The 14,835-nt window shown below is 56.9% G+C and overlaps 1 protein-coding gene across 1 annotated transcript; it reads right to left on the reverse strand.

Annotated features, from left to right (window-relative positions):
* Positions 1 to 1,783: 1,783 nt before the first annotated feature.
* WRNIP1 (Werner helicase interacting protein 1) lies at positions 1,784 to 13,298 on the reverse strand. The gene is made up of 7 exons (XM_027524294.1): positions 12,468 to 13,298; positions 10,549 to 10,740; positions 9,888 to 10,129; positions 5,425 to 5,654; positions 4,329 to 4,484; positions 2,914 to 2,993; positions 1,784 to 2,463 (listed from the first exon to the last, which is right to left on the reverse strand). The coding sequence occupies exons 1-7, from the start codon at positions 13,206 to 13,208 to the stop codon at positions 2,188 to 2,190; spliced, it is 1,917 nt and encodes a 638-aa protein (XP_027380095.1). The 5' UTR covers positions 13,209 to 13,298; the 3' UTR covers positions 1,784 to 2,187.
* Between the last annotated feature and the right edge of the window lie 1,537 nt (positions 13,299 to 14,835).

Here is a 14,835-nt window from a genome sequence, read left to right on the forward strand (position 1 = left end):
CGCTCCTTTGCTAGAAACGCAGAGTAAAAGCCCAGCCTTCCAGAACCAACAAGGCTCTGTTGCCTCTGCTGCCTCCCCTCCTCCACTGGGGAGGTATCAGACCAGCCTCCTCACCAGACACTGGTCTGCCTGGCACTTCCTTGCCCAGGGCCACCCCCACTGCCTGGCAGGCTCCCCCACCCCCGGGTATCAGGGCAGCAGACTCCTGCCCCACACCCACCCCAGTTCTGGATGAGGTCCACTTGGCCACCAACATCTCAACCACACCTCCATCCTGTCCACGTCCACCCTGGGGTAAGGACGGACTTAACTCCGGTTTCATAGCACAGGATTTTCTCTTGTTTCCTAATGTTCCCAACAAGAGCTCAGTGTGGGGCAAGCACTCAGTATTTAACGAATGAAAAAAACCGTCCCAGAACTCAAGCTCAAGTGTCCCGACTGAACGGGTCCCCCACACACTCAGTGAAATAAATCACGGCCAACTCTGCGACCCCAGGAAGACCCACTCAGCCTGCAGAGGGAGGGACAGGAAAGCAACTGGCCAGGACGGCCAACTTGGAGCTTCTTTTCCAATTTATTTGAAAAAAAATTTTTTTAGGGTTTCCCAGATGACACTGGTTGTAAAGAACCTGCGTGCTAATACAAGAGACGTGAAAGAGATGGTGGTTTGATCCCTGGGTCCGAAAGATCCCCCAGAAAAGGAAATGGCAACCTACCCCAGTATTCTTGCCTGGGAAATCCCATGGACAGAGGAGCTGGTGAGCTATGCTCCACGGGACCACACACAATCAGGCGTGACTGAGCAACAGACCCGCACACATCTCAGCGCTTACCCGCCTGTGCTGGGTCCTAGCTGCAGCACGTGGGACCTTGTTCCCTGACATGGGGTCGAACCAGGGCCCCCTGCCTCGGCAGCCAGGAGTCTTAGCCACTGGACACCAGGGAAATCCTTCAACCTAGAGTTTATTCCTGAACCATAAGGCAGGTCTGCAGGCGGAGTAAGCGCATGCACAGACTCTCGGTGGTTTTGCTGCCTAGGCCTCCGTGCTCCTTAAAGCGACTGCAGGTTCTGCCTCACGTGAGCAGGTTGAGCACAGGATCCCGAAGTCGGACGTGATGCACGGATGAAGCAACGGTGCCCAGGATGGGAGGGGTCCCTCCACGGGGCAGACCACCAACAGATGAGCAGGTGGGGTACCCCCCGGAGGAGAGGGGTGCCCAACAGCGGGAGGGAGCTTGAGAAGTCAGTGAAGCAGAGCAGGACCCTGTGGTCCTTTCTCAGGTGCCGCCACCTGCCTTTGTCGGCGGAAAAGCTTTAGCCAAAGGCCAAGTCTAATCAGAGAGGTGAGAGAACACAGAAACAAAGGCAAACAGTCAAGGGAGAGCCAACGGTAGCAGGTTAGTCAGGAAGCAGAGTCAGGGACCTTGAGTTCCTTCTCCAGGGCTACAGATGATATTCAGAACCATATCCCGAGCTGAAACCTTCGCCAGGTGACGTCAGCTGCATGGTGATCAGACTGTAGCCATGACATAAGCTGCAGCAATTCCGAGAACTGGCCTCAAAGGAATGGGAACCAACCAACTCTGGAACTGAAGATTAACTGTACTTAAATCAATCACGATGATGCTTCAAAATCCTTCAAAATTTTTTAAAGTTGATTTTCATAGATACACAGATTTCTGAACTGTTACCTAGGGTCATTTTTCTTCCCGTGTTTACCCATCAGAATGTAACACTGACAGATGTTGAAACCTTGGATTCCAGGTGGAAAACAGGCAAGAATTGAAGAGTACTTTGAAATAGTTTTATTGGCTCATAAGACCTTTGCATATAAAAAAAATACCCAAAACACTATGCAGTATTAAACCACAATTACATTTTTTTTAACCAATTGAAACTACCCAGAATAAACATTTTTTAAAGGAAAAGAAACCTACAGAACTAAACTGTGAAATGACATTATGACTTAAATACTATGACAAAATAGATACCTCCTGATAACGTGAATCCATTGCACGAAGCCGCCAGAACGTTTCATGAGCATAACGTCGCACGGGTGCAAACGAACACAGCGTCACGTCACACACATAGCTGCAGTAGCCGTGCCCCCGCCTCAGGAACGTCGTCTCTGGCACAGAAGGCCGCCCGGACGGCCTGCGCCAGGCCCCGCCCGGTCGCCGCCTGCGTCAGCACCGCCGCTGCTTGAAGAAGTCCACGCCCCGCAGCTCCTGCGGCAGGTACTCCTGCTCCACCGGCTCGCTGTAGGCGGGGTTGTACTTGTAGCCCTGGCCGTAGCCCAGGTCCTTCATCAGCCTGGTGGGCGCGTTGCGCAGGTGCAGGGGAACGGGCGGCAGCGGGCCCTGGTGGCCCCGCAGGCAGGCCTTGACGTTGTTGTAGGCGCTGTACACCTCGACCGACTTCGGGGCTCGTGCCAGGTAGACGACGCACTGGGCCAGGAGCACCTGCGCGGGGTGGGGGCGTCGCCCCGGGTTAACTCTGGGAGACCCCTGCTGCGCTGACATCCCACGGGGCCCACGGTCTGGACAAACCACGACAGGGAGAAGGCGTCCCTCCCCGAGGCGAGGCTAAACCAGACCGGTGGTTTTCTTTTAAAACTGAAAGAACTGTTTATCACATGAAATTCTTCTCAAAACCCCACCACGTAAAGCTAAGCAGGAGCTGCTCTGTCTGTGGGTGAACTTGCAGAGACATCCTGTTCAGCTCCTCTGAGGCTCCTGCCCCCAGGAAACCCTGAGCACCTCTGAGGAGCCCACATGAGACCCTGCCGACACCGAGGTCCCTCCCCCACAGCGTCTAAGCTTCCAGACGGGTCAGAGAGCCAGGCAGCCTCCTCCGTGGTCCAGGCCCAGGGAGGCGCCACCCAAGGTGATGGCACAGGGCGGGGGCCTTACCTCGCACTCGGGCATGCCTATGAAGTGACAGCCTTGGTAGGTGGCGACGGCTTGTGTCAACGCGGACGGGTCGGCCAGGCCTGCCACACATACGAACAGGGGCCAGTTAAGCCCCTGTGCACACCCCCGTGCCGACCCACCACCGCCTGCAGACCCTAACCGAGGAATCCCTCAGAAAAGCCGATCTTAGCTGACTCCAGAGGTGTGCACGGGGTGGTTACTGTGCAGGCTCGAGAACTGTTGTTTCCTTGGAGATAAAAGCTCTACATCCAGTAGGAAAAACAGGAGCCCACGTACAACACCCATAAAGAGCAGAGGCCATGAAGACAGTGACGGATGGACACGCTGAAGGCAGAGCACTTCCTGACACCAAAGAAAGCTAAGGCTCTGAGATCTCCTTTAAACGGGGCCTGGAGCCCTCCCTTTCTATTAACATCTCGGGAGCTCTCTGATGAAAACCAGAACACCTGACTTCAAAGCAAAATTAAAACGCTTCTTTTATTTCAACACAGGCACCTCGGAGAGATTGTGGGCTTGGTTCTGGACTACTGCAATAACAAGAAAACCGAGATAAAGTGAAAACCGTGATAAAGTGAAAACCGCGACAAAGCAAGCTGCACGAATTTTCTGGTTCCCCAGCGTGCACAGAGCTTGTGTTAACAGTACACTGTCGTGCCTAAAACACTTCACTGCTCAACATGCTAGCCGTCCCCCAAGCCTTGAGGGGGTCAATCTTTTTGTAGTAATGATATCAAAGAGGACTTGTCACAGACCTCCAAAACAAAAAAAACGGAGATGCAAGTGTGAACGTCTCAAGATCACCCAAGTGCGACACGGGCACACCACGTGGCAACTGCTGCTGACAGGCCCGTGACACGGGGTGACACGGGGTCCCAGGGACCCCACGGCGACAGAGGCACGAGCTGCGAAGGCGGCCCGCACTCCCGTGGCGTCACTACAGAGGGACGCGGGGACCCGTGACTGTGGGAGCCAGACGCCCAGAAACAGAGGACGGACTCCACCAAGTCCCCGCCCCACCCAGCCCAGGACACTCCCGGGGCCCTGCCCCGCCCTGCCCCAGGCCCCGCCCAGGACACTCCCGGGGCTCCGCCCCGCCCCACCCCGGGCCCCGCCCAGGACACTCCCGGGGCCCTGCCCCGCCCCGCCCCAGGCCCCGCCCAGGACACTCCCGGGGCTCCGCCCCGCCCCACCCCGGGCCCCGCCCAGGATACTCCCGGGGCTCCGCCCCACCCCAGGCCCCGCCCCAGGCACTCCCGGGGCTCCGCCCCGCCCCACCCCAGATAGGCCCGGGGCTCCGCCCCACCCCCCCCACTCCTGGGGCCCCGCCCTGCCCCGGACACTCCCGGGGCTCCGCCCCTCCCCTCCCCAGGCCCCGTCCGGCGTCCATCACTCACCCACGTCCTCGCTGGCGAACCTCACGAGCCGCCGGGCCACGTACAGCGGGTCCTCGCCGCCCTCCAGCATGCGACCCAGCCAGTAGAGTGCGGCGCTGGAGTCAGAGCCCCGCATGGACTTGTGCAGCGCCGAGATGCAGTTGTAGTGCTCCTCCCCTGCACGCAGAGCCCCACTCAGCCCTGCGCCTGCCGCGCCGCAGGCCTCTCCCCGGCTGACCTCAGGGAAGCCCAAGCCAGCAAGGGACCCAGGAGGGCCTGAGCACGGTGAGCTCCGACACCTCCCTCACCCGGCCCCGCGGAGGGGCTTGTGCTGCCGCCGCTGCCGCCGAGGGACGCGGGGCCGGGGAGGCGGTGCTGATCCCCGCCGGCTGCAAAGGGCCTCGGTCTCACGCTTCACCGGGTCCACGATGAAGGCAGCACGCTGGAGACCCCACTTCCTTCTAAAGGAGTGGAAATCCGACTCCAGCACGACGGCCCAGAATCACACACACCCTCGTCTACAGGGGACTCTTCATCGCCCATGTCTTTTGTAAAGACACACAGACTGCTGTGCTTATGATGTCGACTATTCCAGCTCAGAGATTTAACAGGAGCTGGTGTCAGGTTTGGTATCTGTAAATATGGTTTTATGAAAACAGATAAATGCACATGGCAAAATTCATTTAAAAAAAGAATAGCACAGAATAAAAGCACCAATTTCTACGTAAACTTAATTTTTAATTGTGCCTTTAAGAATTAAAGTGAAAGTCGCTCAGTCGTGTCCAACTCTCCGAGACCCCTTGGACTATACAGTCCATGGGATTCTCCAGGCCAGAATACTGGAGTGGGTAGCCTTTCCCTTCTCCAGGGGATCTTCCCAAACCAGGGATCGAACCCAGGTCTCCCCCGTTGCTGGCGGATTCTTTACCAGGTGAGCCACAAGGGAATTAAGGATTTTAACTCTCATTAAAGAACTCCAACTGAACCAAGCTACTTAAACTAAACACACACCTGAGTTCCCACGATTCCACACCAGCTGTCAGCCCCCTGGTCAGGAGGCAGAGCTGTGCCGGGAGGCTCCAGGTGGAGCTGCCTGGGGGGCCGGGTGCTCACTCACCTGCCCGGTCGTACAGGATGTGTGAGCGCTGCAGGCCCTCCTTCACGTCGCTCTCTGTGACCAGCACACGGCTCGGGGGGTAGCTCTGCCCGCCCTTCTTCCCAAAGGTCTTCCGGGCGCTCAGCCGGGCCAGCACAGCCAGCTGCAGCCCGTTCAGCCCGGCCCGCGCGTCCCCGTCGCTCAGGTGGGCCAGCGTGTCCACAGCCTTGTCCTCGATGAGCACTGAGGACCTGCAACACCAGCGCATGTCACACTCTGGACACCCCCCTCCTGCAGCACGCTGTGCCTCTCATCCCCGAAAGGCACTCCCGAGCTGTCCGGGACCCCGAGCCCTGGTGTTGGGGCAAGCCTGTGCTGTTAGCAGCCAGAGACAGCGCAGCTGAGCAGAGCCTCGCCCTTGAGTCCCGAGCTTATTTCACCTGACGTTTGGTCCTTTTCCATCCGACGTTCGGTCCTTTGCATCTCCAGGTTCCACGTGCACGAATTCAACCGGCCTCGGACGTAAAGTATTAGAGGGAAAAATTCCAGATAGTTCTAGAAAGCACAGCTTGAGTCTGCTGCACACTGACAACCAAGTACAAAGCATTCAGAACCTATGTGCCACGACCTGCTGCTGCTGCTGCTGAGTCGCTCAGTCGTGCCCGACTCTGTGCGGCCCCACAGACGGCAGCCCACTAGGCTCCGCCGTCCCTGGGATTCCCCAGGCAAGAACACTGGAGTGCGCTGCCATTTCCTTCTCCAATGCATGAAAGTGAAAAGTGAAAGTGAAGTCGCTCAGTTGTGCCCGACTCTTAGCGACCCCATGGACTGCAGCCTACCAGGCTCCTCCATCCATGGGATTTTCCAGGCAAGAGTACTGGAGTGGGGTGCCATGCCTTCTCGGTTGCAACAACCTACACATGGTTTATTTACATCCTGTTAGGCGTGATGAGTCGCCTAGAAACAATGTTGGGAGAAACAAACATATGGGAGGATGTGCTCTGGTCCTAGGCAAACATCAGGCTGTCACAGAAGGGGCCTGCGCATCCTCCAGTCTCGTGTTCTGGTGTCCATGGGGGTGGGGGTCTCTGGATCCAATGCCTTGCAGATCCTGAGGGACAACTCTATAAGCACATCTTCATTTTTGTCCCCAGTCCCTCTGGGCACAGCAGCACCCAGGAGCTGGGCACTGGGCTCTGGTCTGGGACACGCTGCCACAGGGGTACTGACCATGCGTGGACCTTCGTAAAAAAGGTCTAACTGTGACTCCGAGTCTAATTGAGCAACTTTTCCTATTCTGTCTAGTTAGACAAGGTGTCCAACACTTTTAGCTATGTAGAGGGATCTTATTCTTTCTGGCTAGCTGCATACGTACAAAGTGAAATATAACTGTTCAAAGTTACAGCTCAGCCGTGTCCCTGCCAACCTTCAGCTGGAAATGCCACAGCAATTAATAAATCAACGCGGATCATCTGAAGCAGCTACCTGGAGAACAACCCCGAAGGCCCCACTGGGCTGGGCAGGGAGTGCTCAGAGGGCGCCCTGCCTCCCTGGGGGGACAGCGTCGAGGACCCCAGGCTGCACTTGCCCTTGAAGGCCCACCTCTGGCGTCTCCCAGATGCCATGTCTCTGAAGAGACTCCTCTTCAGAGCCTCCCAGCTGCCTCTCCGCCCCCAGGAGTCGGCTCACAACGGACGGCTCTCCCGTTGGCCCGGCCGCCCCTCCTGACCAGACACTCACGATACACACCGAGACCACAGCGCTGCTCTTTGTAGAGCTGACAGCCACTTCCAAAGCGGATTCTGGACGATCTGGAGAAACACTAGACCCACCCGAAAGACAACCCACAGCAGACAACCCACACTGGGGCCAGCAGCAGAGGAGGCGCGGTGGCTCGGGGGAGCCACGGGAAGGGCACACCTGCCTGTGTCTATGCGTATGTGTGTATATGCTTGTCTGTGTGTGTGTGTGCGTGTATAAGTGTGCATATGTGTCTGTGTGAGTGCGTCTCTATGTGGGTATATAAGTGTGTATATGTGTGTGTGTAAGTACATGTTTCTGTGCGTGTATATGTGTGTATAAGTACGTGTGTCTCTGGGTATGTGTGTGTGATATATGTATATGCATGTCTGAATAAGTGTGTATAAGTGTTTGTGTCTCTGTGTATAAGTGTGCATGTATATGCGTATATGTGTGTGTGATGTGTGTAACTGTGTCTGCACAAGTGTGTATATGTGTGTGTCTGTGTGTAACTGTGTCTGTACAAGTGTGTATATGTGTGTCTGTCTGTGTGGGGCAGGCAGACCCACACGGCCTCGACACCTCGCCCCAGAACTAGAATCCGACGGCCTTTCTCCTCGGAGCCGCAGGCAGCAGAGCGCCCATAGGACCACGTGCCAGGGGAGCGCGGGGCTGGAGGCCTGAGCCAGTGTCGCAGGGCCGCCCTTCAGAGGCGACTGGCTGCAGCACAGGGGTCCCTAACCCACAGGGCCTGGTGGACGACAGGCCCCACTTGTGCACACCGAGTGGGCCGACTTCAGCTTCCCCACAGCCTCAGGATGGAACGTGTATTTTTAAAAACTGAGACAGATGGGAAGTATAAAAGAAAACAACACCACAAATCCTTATCTGCAACACCCAGAGAGGACAGCAGCTGCCAGGGCGCTTGCTGAGCCCCCTCTGCGAGCCACCCACCCACTAACCTCTCACCTCACTGAGCTGGGGGTGGGCCTGGGGGCAGGCAGAACCTCCGGAACGCCCTGTACCTATCTATCCTGTGACCATCCAGTCAAGCTTCGAAAACAAAACTGGGTCATATCATACAGAGTCTGCAACCTTCATAATAAAACGCTATTTTGAAAAGCAAGCCAGGTACTCAGAACTCTCAGTATTATCCTTTTACCAAACAGGCATCATGGAAACTGTCAACACCAGAGACAAAGGGGTGGATCACCGTCGCTGTGCCACCATCGGGTCAGCGCCCAGGGGCACAGACTGCCCTTGTGAGTGACTGCACCGCGCACACCCGAGGCAGGAAGTGGGCAGAGGACAGGCATACAGGCGGTCTCAGAGCCCATCCTCACGGACAGATGGTGAGCGGGCCTCGTTCATTATGACAAAGGCCAATGAGCAGGCTTCGAGAAAGCCTTTAGAGATGGAGAGTTTTCCACAGTTGGAAAATACAGTCCTCCCCTGAGTGTTTGAGGTCTGCTCTGCTCCACCGTCATCCCTTCCATCAGGTCTGGAGTCATGGGCACCAGGGTAAGTCCACCTGGTCTCCCAACGGCTCCTCATCCCCTCTTTCACACGAGCCACATTCCAGGATCACCCATGTCCAAACTTTAGTCTTTCTAAACTAAAGTTTAGAAAGTTGGAGTAATAAAAGGCTGCTCGGGACAGTCACGAGGCAAGTCTCCGGATGGGAACTGACTGCCAAGAACAACACTGCACAGAGGTTCCAGCCGCGAGCCAGGTCCTTGCAACCCTGCTGACACCACGCGGGTCCTCAGGAGGAGTAAATACGCTGAAACCCCTCGAGACCTCAGGGGAGGGTGAGGAGGGGTGCTCAGGCCCAGAACAGACAGGGAGGTGTTCAGGGACCTCAGCAACCAGCACCCAGAGAAAAGTGTGCCCCGAGTCCGGAGACATGCTTTCACGACTGAAGCTTCAATGATCAATGCCCTCAGGCCCCTCTGGGCTCCTCAGTGCCAGCGTGGGTGGCTTTCCCACCCCAGCTCCACCCTCAAGCCATGTAACCTGGCCCAAGTGGGTCCCTGTCCGTGTCCAGGCTTTCCTGCACCCCAGGTAATTCCTCCCGCATCTAGGACAGGAGCAAACGGCAGAGGCATGCTTCTAACCCAAATAAGGGAAGATCCCTGCTCCACGTAAGGCAATCGATGGCCCACGATTCACATGCCTCTCACGATACAGAGACATCACCCGGAGCAAACGGACGGCCTTTAAGGCATCATTTTCAGTTAGTTTCTTTCCTTTTGTGGAATTGAGTCTGACTTCCAGAATGCACAACAATCACCCTAAAAACACTTGAAAAAGTTTACGGTAACTTTTACACTAATTCTTACTCAAAGTTTTACAGGGAAAAAAAAAAAAAAAACAACTGCAGGAAAAAGAAAACTGGAATCTGAGTATAAACTCCAAAAGATTCATGACGTAAGTTTCTCCTATGAAGAAAATAATCAAAAAGCCTCTCCAGGTTTTCCGAGCCTTGATAAAAAGGTGTGCCAGGAAAAGCCCGGAACCTGTCAGCACCAAGGCAAATGCCGAGAACTAAGCCAGGGGCCAGGCGGCCAGTCAGAGCCGGAGGAGCCTCGGGGGCGCCCGGACGGGTGGTCTCTCCATCTGCAGAGACAGGGCAGCCCCTCTGCAGCCCAGCATCACACGCACCCGTCCATCCTGGAAGGACACCCTGCTCATCCGGCCCTCCAGCCCAGCCAGGGGCTCCCCCCGGAGCCAGAGCTGCTTACTCGGAGCTGCTGTTGCTGCCGTGGCTCAGAGGGTCGGCAGGGCGGCTGGAGTCCAGCACCTGGATCCCCAGGGAGTTGACGGCCCGCATTAGGATGGTCACCACAGCCTCCACGGGGAGCTTCTCAAGCACGATGACTCGGCAGCGGCTCAGCAGAGCAGCATTGACCTGGAAGGAGGGGTTCTCCGTGGTCGCCCCGATCAGGGTGATGGTCCCACACTCCACGTGAGGAAGGAACGTGTCCTGATCAGGAAGGAAAACAGAAGACGCTGACCTGCAGGATCAGCCTGCAGGATCCAGGGTGAGCTGGCTGTTCCTTCTTTTCCTAATCCTGAGTTCAGGATCCGATCAGCAACTTAAGCTGTCCACTGAGTCCTGATGTTTCAATTACAAATGCCTGAAAATTGGAAACTTGACCCAAAGTAGTTTTTCTCATATCAACAGCCCCGGGATACACCTACAATTTCATTTATCAGACAGAGGAAGCATTTTCTGGACACCAAGAAAATGCTAAGAAAAAGTGAGGGTAACAGGCGTGAAGAAGGGCGGAGGGCCTGGGCTCCTGGAGAATTAGTCACCCCCACCCTGAACCCTTGTGCAGTGACCGCACAGGCTTCACACTCAAGTCCACATTCACAAGGACCAGAAGGAAGAGCACGTACCTGCTGAGACTTATTGAACCGATGAATCTCATCAATAAAAAGGATGGTTTTCCTCTTGAAAAACCTCTTCTCGTTCTGAGCTTGTTTGATGACGTCCCGCACATCGGTTGTCTTGGCGCTGGTTGCCGACAACGTCACGAACCTGATGCTGTGCTTCTTGCTGTTGTTGGCTATGATGTGGGCCAGCGTGGTCTGCGAGAGAGGGCGGGAACTGAGACGGAGGGATGGGCACCAGCATGCCCACCAGCAGCCTGGACACTGCCGCGCCCGGCAGGAGAGCCAGCTGAAACAGCGCGGTGTGTGTTTACACACTAAAGACAATGCTACCCATAAAGCAGGAAAAGCAGCTAAAAGCTCAGCTAATCCCAACCTCCTCTCCTTCATGTCTAACTCCGCTGATGGCTTCCGGGGGACGCTAAGATCTGCGGAATCTCTGGAAAGAGCTGCTGAATGGACGAAGCTGAGCCTGGTGGCAGGTGCCAAGAGAGCAGCAACACCGACCGGCGAGGCGCAGACCCCTGAGCCAGGGGGACCACAGCCCGAAGCTTGCAGGCAGTGCAGAAGAGAACCAGCACTTGAGCTGGGGGATCAATGGTGACCCTAAACCACTTGTGACCGTCCGCTGTGGACGGAGTAAAGCAGCAGCAACGCCTCCGTCAGCGCTTCCCGGGAAGTGAAGAAATACAAGGAAAAGTGTGGCTCGGCACCTGGCGCTTACGCGGGGCTGCATACACAGGCACATGCTCTCATTAAGTTTATTACTACTATCGGCATCGCAGTGCGGCAGTAAGGATGGGGGTGAAGTGGGGCAAATGTGCTCCGGAATGAGTGGCAAGGGGGCATTTCATTTTCTGAACGTCACACAGCCCCATCAGACACTGCGGCTGCTCCTCAGCAAGTCCCAGCCCAGAAGCCACACCTGCCTGGCTTGGGACGGGTCACCCACCTCTGCACTGACCAGCCCAGCCCACTGCCTTTCCAGCCACGAGTCCTCTCTGAGTGCGTCCTGCTCACCGCCCCAGGGGTGTTCTTCTTGTTCTCTGCCTCTTCTACCTCTTCCATCTGATTAAAGGTTCTGAGCATCTTAAGTAGATTTCTCGGGAATCAGTAAGGATGCTATTGCATAGCACCGAGCTATGTGGGTTAAATCTGACCAAAGGAAAGCACAAGACACACAGAGGATGAAGCTAGAAAGAAAAACCAAAGAAAACACCATCAAGGCGTCTGAATCTCACAGCTCTGAGCTCTTCTGCACCTAATGCTGGGTTTTGCTTTCCACTCTGTGGTGCTTTCTCCCTCTTCCAGCAGATAAAATGTATGTATTTCTCCCTCTTCCAGCAGATAAAATGTATGTATTTAAGCACTGCTTGGCTCTCTTTCAGTCTTAACACCTGCCTCCTTAAGGCTCCTTCAGACTCCTGCTCAAGTGTTCTTCCAATGCTCTGTTCTCTAGATTGCAGTATCCTAAGTGCCCACCTCTGGGCTTGTGCTAATTCCCAAGAAAGCACTGGACACCAAGACGCACCCAGTTTCTTCTTTAAAGGGCAAGGCATCATAAGAAGTTATGGAAAACAGTGGATGAAAGCGACTTGAAAAGGGAAGGAGTTCTCAGGTCAGCCCTGTTAAATAAGTACAGTTTCAAGGTTTGATGAAGAACTGTCTGCAAGAACAAAGCGAATGAACAAGAAACCCGATAGCTAAACAGAAGGAAGCACAACAGAAATTTAAAATTTTTTGCATTTTTTTTTCCCCAAAACTGAATGGACACACTCCTGAATGGGAAACTGCTCCAGGCCACCTGTCTTTTCCCAGAGAATCAGGCTACTAACAGCCAGCGGGTGAGGGCGGGGCGGGACGCCTCGGGGCCCTGATCGGAACCCCCCATCTCCCCCCGCAGAGGGCCGGGACGGCGCGCTGACCTTGCCGCAGCCCGGTGGCCCCCACAGGATGAGCGAAGGCACCTCGCTGGCCTCGAGCAGCGAGCGCAGCAGCGTCTCGGGCCCCACGGCGCGGCCCTGTCCCACGAAGTCCTGCAGCGCGTCGGGGCGCATGGTGTCGGCCAGCGGCTTCCCCTCCAGCAGCTGCCGCACCTCCTCGGCCGCAGGCGCGCGCGGGCGGCCCCCGGGGGCCCCGAATGCGGCGGCGCCCGCGTCCGCGTCCCAGCGGCCCGCGTCGTCCTCGCCGTCTGCGTCGCCCGCCGCCTCCTCCTCCTCCGGCGCCTCGGCCTCGCCCCAGCTCCGCGGGGACGCGCCGCCCGCCGCCGCCGCCGCCGCCGGCCGCGGCCCCGCGCCCTTGCCGCCCGGGCTGCCGGGCCGCGCGCCCGGGAAGTCGGGCAGCAGGCGCGCGCCGCTGGGCGTGGGCGGCGCGTCGTCGCTCTCGCGGTCCTCGCTCTCGCCGCCGTCGTCCGGCTCCTCCGCCTCGCCCTCGCTGCTCTCGGCCGCCGTCGGCGTGGCCGGCTGCTTGAGCGCCGAGCTCTCGGACGGCCGGCGCCGCTTGGCGCGGGGCTGCGCCGGCTCCGCCAGGCCCGCCGGGTGCAGCAGCAGGCAGCGGTCCAGGTGCGCGTTGATGTGCGCGGCGGGCATGGCCTGCTGGCACACGGGGCACTGCACCCGGTGCAGCTGCGCCAGCAGCGGGTCGTCCTCCGGCCCGCTCACCTCCATGGCGGCCGCCGCGCTAGGCCCCGCGCCGCGCGCCCCCGGCTCCGGGAGGCGGCAGGACGCGCGCGGCCCGGCGCAGAGCGCCGCTCAGGCCTCACGTCCGGGCCGCCCGCGTCGACCCGCCCTCTGCCCGCCGCCCCTCCGCCTCGCGCGGCGCGCCGGGAAGCGGAGTCCGCGGTAGCCCGCCCGGCCGCCGCCGGCGCCGGCTCGCACGGCCCGACGGGAAATGTAGTCCGCGACCGCTCGGCGGGCTGAGGAGCGCTCCTTTCCGGTCGGCGCGGGCAGCGGCTCGCACGGCCTGCCGGGAAACGTAGTCCGCGGCCTCTCGGCGGGTTTGCGGCGCGTCCCATTCCGGTGGGCGCCGCGGGAGGTCGGCAGGTTGCGCATGCGCAAACCCACCTGCGGGCCGGAGCGGTGGGGCACGCGCCGCGGCGGCGCAAGGGGCGTGGCTTTGCGCGCGGTAGGGGGCGGGGCGGGGGCGGAGTCGGAGGGCGGGGAAATGCGGGTTACGGTGGACGCGGGCGGGACGCTGGGCAGGGACTGTCTCAGGGAGTCCGAAGGGCCACACACAGCGGCGGCCGGAGACACACGTCTAGCACCGTTCTCCCCAGACTGTTGGCCTTTTACCCCAAACGCGTGGTGTCTCACGGCCGCTTCGTGGTTAAACGTTAGGAACGCGCGAGCATCTCCTGGCGCCGGCGGACGAGCGACGTCGGGTTGGAACCCGCTCGTCTCTGGCCTGCGGGCGAGGGGATGGCCTTCTCTGAGCCGCGTTCCTGCTCTTCTGAAACTAATTAAAAAACGTGTCACAAACCTGACTTTTTGGTATTTAGAGAAAGGAAACACAGGTGGCATGAAAACAAATTAAACATTTTTAGGGGAGAATTGACTTTCCTAAAAGCTGACAAGACTGGAATTTCTAATTCATCTGCATACGAACTGCTTCAAACTTAACCGAAAGGCAACCACCTAAGGAACGTATGAGCCCCTTCTTGTGCAATGATTTTACAAAAAGGAATGGATCACAGAGAACTTGCTCTATCGCCCAGCCGTGTCCAGTGAGTCAGTTCTTTGCATCAGTTGGGCAAAGCATTGGAGCTTCAGCATCAGTCCTTCCAATGAGTATTCAGGACAGATTTCCTTTTAGACTGATGAGTTGGATCTCCTTGCAGTCCAAGGAACTCTCAGGAGTCTTCTCCAGCACCACAGAGAACTAGCATTATATAAAAGATGGTATAAAAAAGAACAGCAAAGGAAATATTTTTTCAGTTGATACTGGATTTAAAGTATGTGTTGCAACCTCCCTGCAATTGTAAAGAGGACCGAAATCCGATTTTCTGATTAGAAGAGGTAAGCAAAAATGAGAAAGAATCTTTACCCTTTGGCCGTCATACAGTTTGAAATGTAGGATCGTGAACTTTTATATAACCTTTTAATTATTACCCAGAGCAAATAGCCCCTGAACTTCACAAAAGCAGGTGGTTTGAGAAGAGGTTTTCAGAGCCTAGAGAGAAATTTCCTCATTCCACCTTAGGTTTTATTAGCTGGGCCCTTCGAATTTAACCAACAGAAGGCAGATCAAAAAGAGAAAAACGGGCCTGTGAGCATGCACAGGTCTCATACACAGGGA

The sequence above is a fragment of the Bos indicus x Bos taurus genome, chromosome 23 (assembly GCF_003369695.1).
Source record: "Bos indicus x Bos taurus breed Angus x Brahman F1 hybrid chromosome 23, Bos_hybrid_MaternalHap_v2.0, whole genome shotgun sequence".
Lineage (NCBI taxonomy): Eukaryota > Metazoa > Chordata > Mammalia > Artiodactyla > Bovidae > Bos > Bos indicus x Bos taurus.

Excerpts from the sequence above, each read along its gene's own strand:
- WRNIP1 (XM_027524294.1), bottom strand. The coding sequence starts at position 13,208 with ATGGAGGTGAGCGGGCCGGAGGACGACCCGCTGCTGGCGCAGCTGCAC. Across the intron at positions 10,130-10,548 it reads GGTTCAATAAGTCTCAGCAG|GACACGTTCCTTCCTCACGT; the intron begins GTACGTGCTCTT and ends CTTCCTGATCAG. Across the intron at positions 2,464-2,913 it reads TAGGCATGCCCGAGTGCGAG|GTGCTCCTGGCCCAGTGCGT; the intron begins GTAAGGCCCCCG and ends CACCCCGCGCAG.